The sequence below is a fragment of the Thunnus thynnus genome, chromosome 6, assembly GCF_963924715.1.
Source record: "Thunnus thynnus chromosome 6, fThuThy2.1, whole genome shotgun sequence".
Taxonomy (NCBI): domain Eukaryota; kingdom Metazoa; phylum Chordata; class Actinopteri; order Scombriformes; family Scombridae; genus Thunnus; species Thunnus thynnus.
The window spans coordinates 26144733-26162164 of NC_089522.1; the positions used below are offsets into that span (position 1 = coordinate 26144733).

General features: G+C 38.3%; 2 protein-coding genes across 7 annotated transcripts in view; one reads left to right on the forward strand and one right to left on the reverse strand.

Moving 5' to 3' along the window:
• klhl12 (kelch-like family member 12) overlaps nucleotides 1-17432 on the reverse strand; it is a 124768-nt gene that overhangs the window by 6578 nt on the left and 100758 nt on the right. For 4 of the 6 annotated variants that reach the window (XM_067593017.1, XM_067593015.1, XM_067593018.1 and 1 more), the window contains one exon: nucleotides 41-267. In XM_067593017.1, the coding sequence (XP_067449118.1) occupies nucleotides 41-267 (227 nt within the window). Of the gene's footprint in view, nucleotides 1-40; nucleotides 268-1212; nucleotides 1321-1418; nucleotides 1741-17432 lie in introns of those variants that run through there. The other 2 variants (XM_067593020.1, XM_067593021.1) reach the window with 2 other exon arrangements.
• On the forward strand, nucleotides 4105-14975 carry ptpn1 (protein tyrosine phosphatase non-receptor type 1). The gene is made up of 9 exons (XM_067593026.1): nucleotides 4105-4648; nucleotides 6204-6294; nucleotides 7811-7911; nucleotides 9319-9417; nucleotides 9559-9696; nucleotides 9874-10083; nucleotides 10336-10497; nucleotides 10997-11154; nucleotides 12503-14975. The coding sequence occupies exons 1-9, from the start codon at nucleotides 4592-4594 to the stop codon at nucleotides 12801-12803; spliced, it is 1317 nt and encodes a 438-aa protein (XP_067449127.1). The 5' UTR covers nucleotides 4105-4591; the 3' UTR covers nucleotides 12804-14975.

Consider the following 17432-nt stretch of genomic DNA (forward strand, 5'->3'; position numbering starts at 1 on the left):
CACTGAAGAGTCAATAAATAACCAACATTTTCAGAATTACCTCACTGGTGAACATGGCACAAAAGTAGTCGCTGCAGGCAGCCAAGACAATCCGGTGAGCTGGAAAATCTGTGTTCTCCACCCTCAGAGTGATATCGCAGAGTGTGTTGCTCTTGCGTAGTGAGTTCATCGCATTAAGGATGGATTTGGCATGGGAGTTGGTCATGATGTCTTTGGGAGCCATGTCGCCTTGAGAATCTCTCAAGGATCTCAAACTGCTCCAGGAATCTAAAAGAAATAACACAAAGATTTTTAGAAGACAATAATTCTTATAATTTTTACACGCTGAGCGTACAGGTCATACAGCACTTACTGTATGTGTTTGTGTCTATACTGTGTGTGTGCACACAACATGGGTGTGTAATGTGTGTGAGACACAAATTATACATATTTGATAGAGAGAGTAGAGCTGCAACTATTAAATTAATTGCCAACTATTTTGATCATTGATTAATCATTTGGGGCCATTTTTTTTAAAGAAAAAATTCTTCTAAATTAATCTGATTCCAGTTTCAAAAATGACAATATTTTCTGGTTTCTTTAGTCTTCTGTGATAATAAAGTAAATATATAAGAAATATTAATATTATATTGTGTACTACTAAGTACAAGATATAGTACTACTCTTAGTACTACTAAGATTTACTATGCAAAACATCTGATAAACAGATACAAATACGCTGTTTTAAATATGCTAAGCAGTGAAACCACCTACAATATTAAAATACTTCTTGCAGGTAATTAAGTAATCCTAAATAATATAAAAAAAAAAAAAAAAAAAGAAATCTACAATTAAAAAAACATGTAAAATATATCCTGTGAAAAGAGCTGCTACAGGTTTAAATTTTAAATTGAGGAGAATAAAATTAAATGTAGAAAATATTGAACAGGAATGTATGAATGTTGATCGTGTAAACAGTATATGCAGTGTGCAATTAATAATATTAACAGTTGTGTTAATGTAACGTGCCAAATCAGATATGCAAATATAAGATTATGAGATTTTATGTTAACATAGTGGCATTGAACAGACTGAAATACTGCTTTCTTCACGATACATAATTACTTTTTTTCCCCCACTGCTGATACTTGAGTCTGTAAACTTCTGAATGCAGGTCTTGTGGTTTGAAGACAGGAGTGTTGTTTGCATTGTGGAATAGCTAAAACAACTTACCGTTAAAAGATCTGAATACTTTTTCCACCACTGGGAGGCAGTAACTATAGCTACACATCAGCTAGCAGCCAACGACAGCTGAGCGCTAACGCCAACGCTAGACAACAACTAAGAAAATACAGACACATAAAGTGAGCAGCCGGCCGGAGGAGGACAACACATGAAGCGACACACACAGAGGAACTTGTCAAGAATTTGCATAGTACCTGTCGCTTGTAGTAAAGCTGATTCAAAACGTCTGGCTAAGTTGCTTTGCTAGCTAAAAAAAAACAGTCCCTTGTCCCAGCTCTTGCTTGTCTGGAGAAAGAAAACTACAGCTAATCCATGACGACCTCTGTCAGATCAACCTCTGCGAAGCCTGCTTGAGGACACATATGTCTGAGCTTTCAAATGAGTGTCATATTATTCCCGTTACGCTTTTCTGTTTTTAAAGCCAGCTACAATATTTCGTTGACTAAACTGCAGCAGGTCACAGCAACAGCAGAGAGACTCCACAGATTGGACGTAAACAGACCGTTACGTCAGTGTACGTGCGCGCTCCAGCGGGCCGCACGGACGCAGAAACAAGACGCCTTTGACGCGCGTTCATGTTGCACGGGGGCGGATTTAGTGATTTTGGGGGGAACCGGGCTTCATTTTCACCCTTCCTCTAACTGGAAGTGTTGGTATTGGCAGTGGTAGAAGAAGTACTCAAAACTAATAATGCTGCACAATAAAAATACTGTAAAAGAGAAAGTCCCGCATTCAAATTTCCCTTAAAAGAGTGAAAGAGAGGTATTATCAGCACAATGTATTTACATTTACTTAAAGATCCCCTCCAGAGCTGTTTTAAAATGCATATAAAATACTCTACTTTGAATAATAATTTGTGTCTGATTTGTTTTTTCCCACAAAAAGTTCAAGTATCTTGTTAAACATGCCTAAAATGACATCGCCTCCTTCTCCCTCATTAAAAAAAAATCCAGAATCTATAAATATGCAAATATATTTCATCTCCAAAGTTTAACTGTTGGACACACAATGTCTCCTGCTTTACTGTAAGGTCAATTCTCAGTGTTTGTGCACTGGAGGCTTCAAGTTGCCACATCAGACTTGTGTAAGTTGAATATATTAGACCATGATTGGCTTCCAAACTACTTGTGATGTTACAAGTAAAACCTCTTAAAATCCAATTTTCAATGAGCACAGAGAAACTTTCCACTTTCAGCAGATGAATGTGAAAACAGCCTTCTAGTGTCAAACTCTGCACATACATCATTCTGCACAGTGAAGCTCAAACATCCAACTGTAGGAACAAGAAGAAAAACATATTTTTGAGTGGCGGGGGACTTTTCACTTAAAGTGAAAAGTGAAAGAGAGTTATTATCAGCATTATGTACTTAAATTTACTTAAATTAGATTCAAGTCGGAACTTTCAATTCTTATATAATGATGAATAGTTTAATTAATAATAATGAGTCATATTTTCTGTCATTTTTTGTGAGTAAAATCTGAATCTGCAACGTAACCAGTAACATTTATCTGTCAGGTCAATGTGGTGATACAATGTTTTCCTCTGAAGCAGACGTATACAGTTGCATATTTTTTTTATGTGCTTTGGGGGCCTTTTGTAAGTTATATGTGAGTTAGAATAGTAACATAATTCAATATTTTTAAACATCTAAACATCATAATAAATCCATAGCTTTTTGGGGCCCTTTTAGTTGGGGGCCCCAGAAAAAGCAAAACCACAATTAGTTAATAAAAAGTTATCGAAACATTCCAATTAGGGAAGGTAATTTGATGGATAAATTAAGATAACTGAAATATAAAATAAAATACAGTTATGTAAAATAGTTGCAAGTGGAGGTTGGGAGGTTTAAAGGACCAGTGTGTTGGATTTAGTTGCATCCAGTGGTGAGGTTGCGGGTTGCAACCAACTGAATACCCCTCCCCTCCCCTTCCAAGTGTGTAGGAGAACCTATGGAGGCTGCGACACTTGCGAAAAACACAAAAGGCCCTCTATAGAACCAGTGTTTGGTTTGTCCATTCTGGGCTACTGTAGAAACATGGTGGTGCGACATGGCAGCCTCCGTGGAAGGGGACCATGGATGTATAATATGAGCTTGATAGGGCGCTGCCATTCAGCCTTGCAGCCAGTTTTTCCCAGTGGCCACTCACGGTATTGCAGCAAAAAAATCCCCCTGCGGCCCAAAGCACATTTTCCCCATAGGCCAGCGTCTGTAAAACTGTTGACAGGACAACTTGAAATGCAAACAAGATCAATTATAACTCTTTATATTATGAATTTTTGATCCATGGAGGTTTTATATTTGTAAAGCTTTCCTTGAGCTGAGAAAAGCGATTTAAAAACCTGTGATGTCACCACAATGTAAAGTATATGGTCCGAGCAGGAACTCATGGGTGGGGCCAGTGGGAGAAACACTACTACACATATTCAATGGGCTTCATATCCCCGGAAGTAAACCAGGAAGCTAGAAACTTTTTTTGGCTTATGCGCCAGGCGAGCAATTCTTATTAGACTGAATGGGCGCCATTTTCAGTCCGGTATCCAGCTCTTATAATACATCCATACATAAAGGACTCATTCTAAAATAACCAAAACACAATGATTCTTATTTTTATTGAATTATACACTAATTAAAACATACTTATGAATATTATATTCCATTTCTGCCAAGTCTGTTCCACTAGATGCCACTAAATTCTACACACTGCACCTTTAAGATCTATTTCTAAAATACCCAAAAGATTTAAGTGTATTGATTTTATTCCACCTTTAAAGCACATGACAGCCTCAGAGACACAGCATGTTCATACCCAGGTGTTTTGACAGCATGGTTGACTCGCCTTGTTATTTGTAAATGTATTGTTCAATAAAGCATTTTAAAAAAAAAGAAAAGATGCCTTCCGCGCGTCCTCGCTGCTCTACTCATGGATGTATCTACCTCTACAGCCGCCGCAGGAATGGTAAAGTGACTCTCTCTTAAACAAAGTTACATATCCCGGTTGGACAAGAGCCTTTAAATCCAGGTTTATACCCAGAAAGCCTGCAGCGGAATATTATCGCTTAAAAAAAACAACAAAAAACCACATTTTGCTGCTTTTTTAGCCACCCAAGGACGGCAGCTGGCTACAGCGCGTAGGAGGAGCCTACGGCGTGTTTCCGCTAAAAACCAGGCCGAGAGAGGCAACACTGTAATCTATGCTGTCCGACTGACAATTACTCAACTGTGGCGGAACAGTTGTCAGTAATTGCGGGACACTTTAAGAGTAAAAAACTGTCTAATCACTGTGGAGCCGCGGTTGTTCACACCGGGAGTTAAACAAGAAGAAGAAGAAGAAAGAAGAAGAAGGAGTGGCAGCTGGACTGTCCGCAATGGAAGCCGAGTTTCGGGAAATCGATGAAAACGGGAGTTGGAGCGCCATTTATCAGGTAGGACCTCTCTGTAAAGCAAGGTGGTGGTGGGGGGGAAAGAGGACTGTCACTGTTAGGGCCAATTGAGAGCCGATGCACAAGAAGAAGAAGAAGATGAAGGAGAAGAATAAGAAGGGTGCATCGTTTATGTAGTTATCAGCCTCTTTTTTAGTTGAAGTCGGTGTTCCGCTTGCTCGGACCAATCCGATGATTGATTGATGGGTCTGTCTGGGTCTATGAAGCCTGCAGCACATCCATCACATTATAGCCAGCCGCATACAAACTGTACTTTAATCATTGGTGGAAAGTAACTAAGTACATTTACTCAAGTACTGTGCTTAAGTATAAATTTGAGGTACTTTACTTGAGTATTTCCATTTTCTGCTACTTTATACTTCCACTCCACTATATTTCAGAGGGAAATATTGTACTTTCTACTCCACTACATTTGTTTGACAGCTTTAGTTACTTTTCAGATGAAGATTTGACACAATGGATAATATAACAAGCTTTTAAAATTGCTTTGAAAAAAGTTGTTTGTGATGAAACCAGTGGTTTCCAACCTATGTGGTTTTTGATGTCTTACAACAAGCGGTGTGTAGTCAGGGTCACATTCCAGATGTCTGTTAGATGTTAACCACCACATAGTGGTTTTCCCTCTAAACTTCTCACATGCTTTCATTTCAATAGATGTTCAAATGATCCAATATTTCACCAAAAATCAAAGATTAGAGAAAAAGTCCAAAAACTGAAAACAGATTTGTGTATCAGAACTTTGTTTTTTCTTCTTTTCTCTCCCATTAATCATCTCATAACCCCTTAGCTGTGTCTGGTGACCTATTGTAGGGGCCCGACCCCTAGATTGGGAACCACTGGACTAAACTAGCTAACTGTATATAAAGTAGTTCAGCAGCTACAACAGTAACATGCTGCTCTAACACTAATAAATAATAATATATCAGTCAGAGAGACTAATCCATCATTTAATGCTTTAAATACATTTTGCTGCTGATACTTATCCTATGTATTTTTACTTAAGTAGGATTTTACATGCAGGACTTTTACTTGTAATGGAGTATTTTGACATTGCTGTATTGGTACTTTTACTTAAGTAAAGGATCTGAGTACTTCTTCCACCACTGACTTAAAGTGTCACTTTTTGTAACATTGCAACCTTTAGTCACTCCGGATTAACTTCTTTTATAATGATTTCTAGTACAAAACAGCCCTTAATTACAGATCAGCTTGAATCATGGGTGATATTATTATATTTTTACCATACAGACCAGTATGTGCTATATGTCATGTTATACACCCCATACACACACTACACAGACACATATGAGGAAGGCACACTCAGAGAGTTCTCATATACAGTTTACATACATGTTAAGAGAACTGGACAGATGGGGTTAAATGTAGGAAGGAACAAGATGCTCTTTCAGTATCGCTCAGACAACTTTAAAGCACATGACAGTCACAGAGACACAGCTTGCAGCGTGCATGTTACATCCGACCTTTAATGTGATGTTAATGTAAGGCTATTTTTTTTTTTTTTTTAATTCTGTTGCAGGAGATTCGTCAGCAGTCATGTGAACTCCCTTGCAAGGTTGCCAAATTACCCGAAAATAAGACTCGGAATCGTTACAGGGATGTTAGCCCATGTAAGTTGCCTGTTACTATTATTTTTTATTAGCAACTGTTTTGATAATCAGTTGATCGTTTCAGTCATTTTTCCAGCACAAATGCTATAATTTCACTGGTTCCAGCTTCTCAAATGTGACTATTTAATGCTTTAGTGTGTTATGTATGAAAAGAAACTGAAAATGTTTGGATTTTTTTTTACTTTGAATCAGATAAAACAACACTTTTGAAGATGTTAACTTAGGTTTAGGAAAGTGTGACGGGCATTTGTCATTTTTTTGTGGACATTTTATACACCAAACAATTAATTGATAATGAAAATAATTGTTAGTTGCAGCTCTACTCGATACTCTGGACAGAACAGTCTTAAACGTCTTATACAGTCCTTTACCTCGATGACATTAAAATGTCCTGTAGAGGACAGTTTGGGACTCGATCTACAGTGTTTGGGTCACATGTGAGAAGCGCTGTAATCTCTTATTTATGCTCAAACATCAGTCAGTGGTGACTTATTCTTTACAGACACAGTAGCAGCAACAACAACACACTTGCTAAGCTGATCTTTCCACAGTTGAATGTCACTGCCCGCTCACTACTCACTGCTGACCTTAGGCACAAGAAATGTGGTGATCATTTGAAATAACACGATGTTAGTATTACGCAATAGGCAGGGCATTGCGTCATCTGGGACAGACCTGCGTAATATAACACGTAACTTTCAATTTTGAATCTGTGATCTTGTTTCCAGAGAACTGATTTTATGAGTTTCTTTATTGAGGGTGTTGGCACGGTGACAGTAAATGAATGCACAAGGTTTTTAGATAACCTATCGGAAACACATTTTAAAACCCATTTTAACAAGCTGCTCTTGTGCTTTTTAATATATTTTACATTCTTTTATGAGTTTCTTGTGCATTTAATTAGTTCACCTTGTGTCTCTTTCTTTAAAGCACTTTGTAAACTGTTAAAGAAAGGCAATATGTAGATACGTTTTAATTATTACAATAAATCTTTATGTCAGTGTTATTCAGTCATCTTCTCGGACACGCTGCACTGAAATACAGTGAAACCAAAGAATAACTGTGAGGTGAACATTATAATTCAGTGTCTCAGACAAATTATCATTTTATAAAATGTTTTTCCGTTATGTCACAGTTTGACAACTGAACTATGTGGTTTCCTCTTTTTCACAACGAATAAGCAAATGCAAATGGTGCAAACCATGCTGCAAATAGTTACTGTATATACTATCAAGCGTGTGTTTCTTATTCACTTTTAACAAGATGTGAAAATCAGTAACCTGAAACTTGTTCGTGCTGTTTACTTTTTAACTGAAATGTTCTTTTTTTTCTGGATATCAAGAGAGGTTGACATGATCCATTTTACTGTTAAAGCCAAAAGAGGACACCTGTGTTTTTGTTCAAAGTATGTATCATATGTTCCCAGCAGCTGTGTTAGTCTGGGACCTATTGTCCCTAGGGGTCATGAGATTAAAAACACACTTTCATAATTTTTTTTTTTTTTTTTTCTCCTCAGTTGACCACAGCAGAATATGTCTGCAGCTGAGTGTGAATGACTACATTAATGCCAGCCTAATAACAGTAGAGGAGGCACAGAGGAACTATATCCTTACTCAGGTAAGCATGGAGGCCAAGGTGCACTGCACTCTTCTGCAAATGCAGCATTTCCTTGGTTCTAGTAGAACAAAAAAAAAAAACCACTCAGTTACACAAAATTTAAACCTGTCATTTGTTTGATATTGGACTATTTAAAGTTCCCCTCCAGACATGTTTGAAAAAAAATACTGTACCGCTGAAAAAAAGTTCAAAAACCTCCTTAAAAGTCCTTATCAAATTAAATCTCCTTCTTCTCCCTCATTGAAGTCTCTTAATAAGCAAATATTTTTCATTTTTACAGTTTAACTGCTGGACACTTCACTGTTAAGCCCAATCACACTATATGTGTGCCGGAGGTTTAAGTCTCCAGATTACACTTGGAGAAAGTTGCCGATTGGACCACGATTGGCTCCAAAATTGTTTTGATATCACAAATCCTTCTTGTAGGTACATGTCGTAAACTGAGATTTAAGATGAGCACAGAGAAACTTTCCAATTTCAGTAGAAGAATGTAAAAACAACCTTGTAGAGTCAAACTCTGCACATGCCGCATTCTGCACAAGTGAAGCTCAAACATCCAACAAGAAATAACAAGAAGTAAAAATACAGTTGTGACTGAAGGGGGATTTTAAGTTTATGTTTGTGTTTTGAACAACAGAGATTTAAAATACAAGGATTGTGTCATCAGTGAGGGTGTAGTTCACCCAAGAAGGGGATGCCCAGTGAAATCAGAGGTCCTTGAACTAAAAAAAAGCTATTTCCTGTATTTAAATAACTTTTTATTTTAATCTAGAAAATAACATATTATGATTGATTGTTGTACTTTTCATAATAACGTCATGTGCAATTCTAGCTTCTTTCTAGGAGGATATTAAATAGAGATTCAATTAATTGTTTTAACAAATAAAACATGCACAAAAGGTGTCAATCTCTACTTTATGTAGCCTGAGAGGTGAAACCCAGAGTGAAAAAGGCAAAAAATAATGCTAAGCTGCTCATAAAGCTTATTTCTGTGAGTGCAAAGTAATAATTGAAGGTGGTTCAGACATTTTTATGGACTCCTCTCTTCTCTCATCTGGACCTGGCAGCTGGACAATAAGAGGAATCAGTTTAGAGAGATTTTAGTGAGTAAATCAAACAGAAACTGTAGAAGTTTGGGGTACAAAAATAATATTTTGAGGGGTCATGTTTCCCCCATCTATAGTAGAAATTTGCACCCTTGGTTTAGAATTTGTTTTGGACTGTAAAAAGATGAAGAGTGAACACACACTCTCAGGTTCTTTTATAGTGTGTAGACTGAAGATTCAATCCACTCTTCTCTTTTTAAGAATAGTGTGATCGACAATATCAAATGTCTTTGCTGAGATCTTTAAATAGATCCGCTGCTCCTCAGTCATACTAAGAATAAGCTCCATTGTTCTATTTCAGGGACCCCTTCCAAATACGTGTGGTCACTTCTGGGAGATGGTATGGGAGCAGAGGACTCGCGGTGTGGTGATGCTGAACCGAGTCATAGAGAAAGGATCTGTAAGCAGTGGTTTCTGTCCTTTACAATGGAATGTGTTAATGTGTCACGGTTTCAGTTCATCTTGTACGCTGCAATAACCTCTCTGCTCTTTCTGTTTCTGTTGTACATGTATGTAACTCGCACCTACATTTCGGTTTTAGGTTAAATGTGCCCAGTATTGGCCGCACAGAGAGGAGAAAGATGCTGTCTTTGAAGATACCAATTTCAAGCTCACCCTTGTTTCAGAAGACATCAAATCTTACTACACAGTCCGTCAACTGGAGCTGGAAAATCTGTCTGTAAGTTTTCTGTCTTTTAGAGGTTATTTTCTGTGTAAAAGTCGAATTCGGAAACACTGGAAACATCGGGACTACAGTCTTTTAATATTCAGAGCATGCGGTTCCTGGTTTCTTCTTCGGTCTTTTAACTCCTTCCTTGATGTCTGGATTTGTTTTCCCTCTCATCTTTCTGTGTAGACACAAGAGACTCGGGAGATTTTACATTTTCACTACACCACCTGGCCTGACTTTGGGGTACCAGAGTCTCCTGCCTCCTTCCTTAACTTCCTGTTCAAGGTGCGAGAGTCGGGTTGTCTCAATTCGGACCAGGGACCGGTGGTGGTGCACTGCAGCGCTGGTATCGGACGCTCTGGGACCTTTTGTCTGGTGGACACCTGCCTTTTATTGGTTTGTACAGAGCTCTGCTATTGAGAAACCATGACGTTAACAGACTTTCTCTCATGTTCTGTTTTCATTTATCCTTATCGGACATTACCTCATGTTTATCTACAGCAAGTGCAGCAGTAAATTCCTTGATCATTATTACAAGCAATGATAATAAAAGTGTCTTTACTGGTTGTAGGACTTTACAGCTCTCTCACAATGATATCTAAAGCTAACTTAATTACTCAATCTGTATGTTTTTGCTGTTGTATGTAGATGTCCATCCGTAAGGACCCGTCTTCAGTGCGTATTCGTGACGTTCTGCTGGAGATGCGACGCTATCGTATGGGCTTGATTCAGACAGCAGATCAACTTCGCTTCTCCTACCTTGCCGTCATTGAAGGTGCCAAGTACATCAAGGGCGATACATCTCTGCAGGCAAGTCCTCCCCGTTCAATCTGCTCTTTGTTCTTAAAGTTCAAATTTTTCTCAGTGTTATCTTCTTTTCAGATTAAGTCAAGTCAACTTTATTTTTATAACACCGAATCACAACAGAAATTATCCCAGGGCACTTTTCACATAGAGCCGGTCAAGACCATTCTCTTAAATTCACAGTGACCCAACATTCTCCCATGAGCAAACATTTGGCAACAGCAGTTGGGGAAAAACTCCCCTTTTAACGGGAAAAAACTTAAGTGGGCTCTAGGTGGGCGGCCAGCTGTCTCGACTGGTTGGGTTGAGAGAGAAAGGACGGGAAGAGGGGAGAGAGAGAGACGCAGAGAAGCACAACAACAATAATAGAAATATGACTAATAATACTAATAGCAAGTGTAGGCGTCAAGCATTAAGACACCGCATTACACATATTGTTCCCTGTGCTTGATGAAATAACACTTATGTCACAAATATTCAAAGGGAGTTTGTTTTTTCTCTCAAGGAGTCATGGAAAGAGCTCTCAAATGAGGAGGATGATCCTCCAGAGTTCACCCCTCCACCTCCTCTTCCTCCTCCCAGAGACCCTTACAATGGCAAAGTTGAGCCATCCTTCTTTCCAGAGAATGACGAGATCATCCCACAGATGGAAATCTGGCTTGGGTAAAACTCAGATCATATTTTGAATGAGTGTGTGTCTGTCTTTGTTATCATGGTTAGTTTAAATTATTAATTCATTTTAGGACAGTACTGGGTTGCACCAGTTGTTGTTAATCCATCATGTATGTGTGAAATCCTTCCTAAGTTCTTAGTAATTAATACCTAGTTTCGAATGAGTAATTTACTAAATCAGGATGCAATATTAAAACTTGAGAAATGTCTGAGGTAGCAAATTCTTCAGGAATGTATAAATTAGTTGTTAGGAAACCTTTGTAATGTCGTCCAATCAAAAGCAATCAACTACTAACTTCTGATAACAGTTTTAGGAAGGCAAATGTTATATTAAATACATGAAACATTTTTAAAAATGTAGGTATGACTGTTTTATTTATATAAACATAAATGGAGAAATCTGTATGTTTCAGATGCAGAAGTATTGAAGCAGTTTTGAATGGGAAGAGTGGGAAACAGCTGATTATGCCAACCTAGCTATTAGGTCATTCAGTCTGATGTTTTGTAATTTGGGGTGTGTTTTTTATTTTTGTGAAAGAAAATTGAAAATCTTTCAAGTTATAGCATCATTAAACAATATTTTATCAAGTGTCAGGTCAGATGTGTCAACTGTATTCTATATTATCTTTAACGAGTCGTATATTAGTAAGCTAATGCTAGCTTTGTCAGTTGGTTCAGTTAGCCACATAGAGCAACAACTAATCTTTCAGTAAGACCTAGTTTGTGTGGTGCCACCTGTTTTAATTTAGTAAGTTGTAAATCTCCACTTAGTTAACACTTGTGTTAAGGTTGAAGTTGAGCTGGTGCATGTTGATAGCCTAGCCATGCTAGCGGCCTTGTACGCAGGCACAGTGATGCTTTCAGCTAAACAGTACATCAGCATGTTAGCAATGAAATGCGAACATGCTGATGTTTAGCAGGTATTATGTTTACCATGTTCATTATCTTAGGTTAGAATTAAAGCATGCTTACATTTGCGAATTAGCACTAAACACAAAGTAAAGTTGAGACTGTTGGGAATGTCATTAGTTTTGCCGGGAAGTAAAGTATTGGACAAATTGTAATTTTAAGTTGATGATGACACTACATGAAAAGTCAGATTATCACCAATTCATCCTGAGGGGGAAATTAATGTGCACCAACTTGCAAACAACTCATCCAATAGTTGGTAAGTAAGTGGTTAGTAATCGAAAAAATCCTCTTGATGGCGCTAGAGGAATAGTCATAGGATAACTAGAATCAGTATGTTCATCCTTCAGGGAACTTTAATGTCTGTACAATTTTTCATGGCGATCCATCCAATAGATGTTGAGATATTTTCATCTCTTTCCTCAATCAGGTCCTATCAAGAGTCTGAGCTGCGAAAGAGAACCATTGCTGCCCCACAGCCTCCTCCTGACGGTGCTGATCAGCTCGATGGTCACATGGGAATACAAGCTCATACCTCCAAAGCTCCAACCAAATCCCAGCAGCAGCACGAGACCGAGGAGCACGAGTCGCCCGAGTTGCCCGAGGCAGCGGAGCAGCCAAAGGAAAGCTCTCCTGTGCCGGGGACCTGGTCCCCTCTACTAGCCAACGTGTGCCTGTGCACGGCACTGGCTCTCAGTGCTTACGCCTGCTATCGAGCCTATTTCCACTGATGTCTGTCTTTCCTCCTCCTTTTTTGTTCCTCCCTTTCTCTCCACTGTTGTTGCAAAGTGGACTAGGCTGGCCAATCAGCCTGCTTTGACTCTGGGTTTACTCTGCGAGTGAGTGGATTATTTGGACTTCAGCAGATTCAGGTTCACTCGTTTAATTTTACAAATGCAGTGCAAAGGTTTGGCTGGTTGGAAATAACAGGTTGCCAATCCTTATTACCCACCCAAACGTTCTTTCAATATGTCATTGTGGATGCTCAGGGCCTCAGTTTTTCAGGTGTCACATCCCAAATATATGTGCCGACTTAAACACAGACTGAATATGTATCTCAGTCTGTAGAGGAAAAGGGTTTGTTTCAGCTCCCTTGTTCTGTGAACCAGGATGAATGGCCTGTCAGCCCATTTTACATGCATCTCCTCTCTTATTTACCAAATGACACTTGTGTGTGTTCTTCCATTTCATCCTTTACTAATGTGTCCGCTCAGATTTCACCATATCTTTCTTTTGCTTACAGAAATGGATCAGAAATCATAGAGCCAGATCTTTGACCAGCCTGTCTGAAAATATGCCAGTAAGAGGGAGAGTAATTACATATATCTGTTCTCCTGTTATGGGTCAATATTAAAACCCAACATTAAGGTGAAGTGTGTGAAAGTAAGAGGGATGCAACCATGTGCCCACTAGATAAGAGATGCATGCTGGGGTTATCTGTCCTCACTCTGCAGGAGGCATGCTGGTTGAGTACATACAATATGTGTGTTATTGTGTGTGTGTGTGTGTGTGTGTGTATGTACATTTGTGCAAGTGGTAGTTATTGGAGCTTTCTACTGATGCTTGAGTTAAATCTACTCAGTGAGAAATATTAATATAACATTTACAGTATGTCAAATGTGAGATGTAGACTGGGTTACCTCCTGGTAACCGATTCCCCCCTGTGATTTATCTACCTGGTAGCTTGACAGTGACACAAAAAAAGCATATTTAAAGACAAAATATTGCAGGGACAGGATGAGACGTCCCATTTGTCTGGCATTTTTTGAATTGGCGTTGGCAAGATCTTGAAATCTTAAGACTGAAAACATTGTAAGTAGGGCTGCAAGTAACGATTATTTTCTAAACTTTTGTCTATAAAATGTCAAAGTAGTGAAAAATGCCTGTTTTCATTTCTTAGAGACGTCTTTGAATGTCATGTTTTTGTCCGATCAACAGTTTAAAAATCCAAAGATATTCACTTTACTATCATTTTTGACACACAAGAAAAAAGCTGAAAAATCCTCACATTTGAGAAGCTGCAACCATCTGATGTTTGGCATGTTTCCTTTAAAGAATGACTAAAACAGTTATCAAAGTTGCTGATCAATTTTCCGTTGGCTAATTGTTGCATCGTCACTGTTTGGGGGGGAGCAACTTTTCAGTTACAGTGGATGAAATTATTAGGAAGCTTTTTCATGCCAAGAGAATGTGTATTCCTGTTTATAACCCGAGTGCAGCTGTAAAGTAGTTTTGTGAATGTGTGTTCAGTCAGTGGAGCCCACGAGAAACGCCAGCTTCATGAACGGAGACACGAAGTAGCTAACACCCCAGCTCTTTTTGCCAGCAATACAAATACTTCATAGCGTGTCACCCTTTTACGTTATGAAACTCTCAAGTTTGAAACGGTGAACCAGGGATTTTTTGAACAAACCAAAAACCAAACACCAGCACAGGGATGAAAACAATACACTGTAGTGATGATCTGTTGTATCATGGCGTGGCTCTGAGCTGGCGATATTGTTTTTGTATGATTATGTTGAACTTTTTTTTAGCATGCTGCATTTGTGAATCAAAAGGTTTGTCCTAAGAAGAGATTAGTTAAGCTGCTAGCATTCGGTTTACCTTTGTGACTCAACAAAGTTCAGTACTTGAGTCCGACAGCTGTACCTTTCTTTAGAATGTATGAATGTCCTATACACGGACACACCCTTATTAGATATATATATTTTTTTCAAATCAGGTTTCAGTGTGCTGAGTTTTTTTTTGTTGTTGTTGTTTTGCTTTAGCAAGGGATTAAATCTCAGCACCTGTGCAGCCATTGCACCAGGTTTTCTGTTTTTCTATACTTATGCTGAGCTCGAAAACATGTATTTTTTTATTTACGTTTGTTGTTTTCCTTTTTAAATAAAAAGTCTACTGCCGATTTGTTCTGGTTTTTAGAATTGATTTACATTCTCAGTCTTACTCCTGAACAATGACTGGTAATAAATCGTCACACATCACTGTGTTTTCATGTCATTGTTAGGTCAATATTATAAATGAAACAGGCTGTTGTGTCTGAATGCAGAACAACTAACATTCAGCATAGTGAAAAATCAGTACTAGAAAGACAGAAACGCACTTCTTGTTGCCTCTATTTACACACTGCTTAGTACAGTAGAGTAAAATTAGTCACCTTTTATAAATAGTTTACCACCAAGCCACTAATCAGCTGCATGAATTTCACAGGTTTTTTTTCTGTGGCTGAATGAGATGTTGACATTTGAACATTTTGCACAATCAGGGAATTTTAAAAGCAGAAGGTTTAATGTTAAACTCAAAGTAGCTTTTGCACGTATATTGTTCTGTCATTACATGTATGAGTTGGTAGATGAACAGGTTTCTTGTAATTAAAGATATTTTAATGAACGGGTCATTAAAATTAATGAAACTGCTTTATAGCCAGAAACTGCATGCATCAAAAACATTGACCTAAGCTGTTGCAGCCCTTGTTTAATAATGTCTGTAGACAAGGCAGGTTAATTTGTGTTGCATGAACAATGCAAAGTGCTTCACATGAGGTGAAGAAATGCATTTAAGAGCCATGCTAGCAGCAGTGGTTTTTAAAGCTAAACGCTCACATCAGCATGCTAACATGCTCACAATGACAAACCTCGCATGTTGATATTTAGCATAATGTTCTTAGTTAAGTGTGTTAGCATGCTAACATTAGCTAATTAGCACTAAACACAAAGAACAGCTGAAGCTGATGGGCATTTCATTTTTGCAAGTATTTGGTCATAAACCAAAGTTTTAAATAAAATAAAAAAATAAAAAATTTTGACCTGATGTGGTGAAAGGTCAGGCGATCTGAGTTTTTACAATCCTGCTCTGGGGATATGAAGGTTTGTACCAAAACTTATGGTACCAGAATCAAAAATGTGAACATGGTGGCACAAAAGCAGGAAGTCACCAAGGTCATTGATTCATTGTCTGAGAACCGTGATTGTCTGTACAACGTTACGTGCCAAGCCATCAAATTGATGTAGATATATTTATGGATAAGTGAAAAGTTTGCTGGTATTTCAGAGCAGTGGTTCTCAAACTTTTTCATGTAAACAACCACTAAACTGACACAAATTCGACTACAGACCCATATTTGATAGGATTTTGTACCAGGGTTCCCCATCTGATAAGATTTTTGCTTTTAGATGTTTCATTACAGAAAGTGTATGAAACCCATGAACAAAATATTCATACATTTTGTCATTGTGTTACTTATGGAGGAATTCTAGTGAAAATAATCTATTCCCCTTTTTTCTGGGGTCTCTCTGGAACCCCTTCAAGGACCCCTGGGGGTACCTGGACCCCACTTTGAGAACCACTGCTCTAAAGGAGATGTCAAAGAATCTATTTTGGGTAGCCCTCTAGGCATTTATATTCTGTAGTGTAGTGTCTGGCTCCCTCTACAGCCTTCTGGGAGAACTCCTTTGTAGACAGGAAGTAGGAAAATAAATCATATGTGGGCCAAAGGAGGTTAAATTTCAGCCCAATCAGAACACAGGAAGTTTATCTGCTGCCATCCAGTTGTTGTGCCATAGAGAAGCATTGCCTGTAAGTTGGAATCTATCAATAAGCAGTTGGACAATTAATGAAACTTTCGTTAAAGTTGTATTATAAAAGTAACGTTTGAAATATTGTTTCTATGCTAGAATTTAACTCTGCCATGTTGTTTCTTTAATGATTAGCTGTTGATATTTAGCATTTAGCCTTCATCCTCTCTAGTGCAGTGTTTACGTAGCTGTTTAGTTAGTATTCATTTGATTTTGAGCCTTTTATTCATTATTATTACATAATATTTAGTGGAGCTGACCATGCTTGTGCACTTAGATACTTACCTCTGTATAGCAATAAGTACAGTAATTATGCTGTTTTCTGTCCTTTCAATTTCACTCCGTTTCCACATCTTCATGCACCTTGAGTCTGCAATGAATATTTGGAGCTTGAAGGCCACATCCTGACTCTTGTGTCTTTTGTGAATGGACTTTGGTTATTTGTTTACTTGTGGTTGCTACACCTTAAAAAGGGCAGTGCAGGGTCAACTAACTTATTAGATTTTATCATACAGGGAACTTGAACGTGTGCACCAAATTTCATGGCGATCCATCTGATAGGCGTCCAGATATTTCACTCTAAACCACAAACATCAAGCTCAAGGTGGAGCAAGAGGAAAAGTCAGGGAATCACCAAAGTCATCAGGATTCATCCTCAGGGACCATGAATGTCTGTGGCAAATTTCACAGCAATCCAACCAATAGTTATATTAGATATTTCAGTCTGGATCAAAGTGGTGGACCGACTGGCAGTGGCATCCCTAAAGCCACGCAGCTAGTATGGCT

What these genes read in the sequence shown, in the direction of transcription:
- ptpn1 (XM_067593026.1), top strand. Translation starts at nt 4,592, where the DNA reads ATGGAAGCCGAGTTTCGGGAAATCGATGAAAACGGGAGTTGGAGCGCC. An exon ending in TGGAGCTGGAAAATCTGTCT is followed by an intron (nt 9,697 to 9,873) that starts GTAAGTTTTCTG and finishes CTTTCTGTGTAG; the next exon opens with ACACAAGAGACTCGGGAGAT. An exon ending in AGGGCGATACATCTCTGCAG is followed by an intron (nt 10,498 to 10,996) that starts GCAAGTCCTCCC and finishes TTTTCTCTCAAG; the next exon opens with GAGTCATGGAAAGAGCTCTC.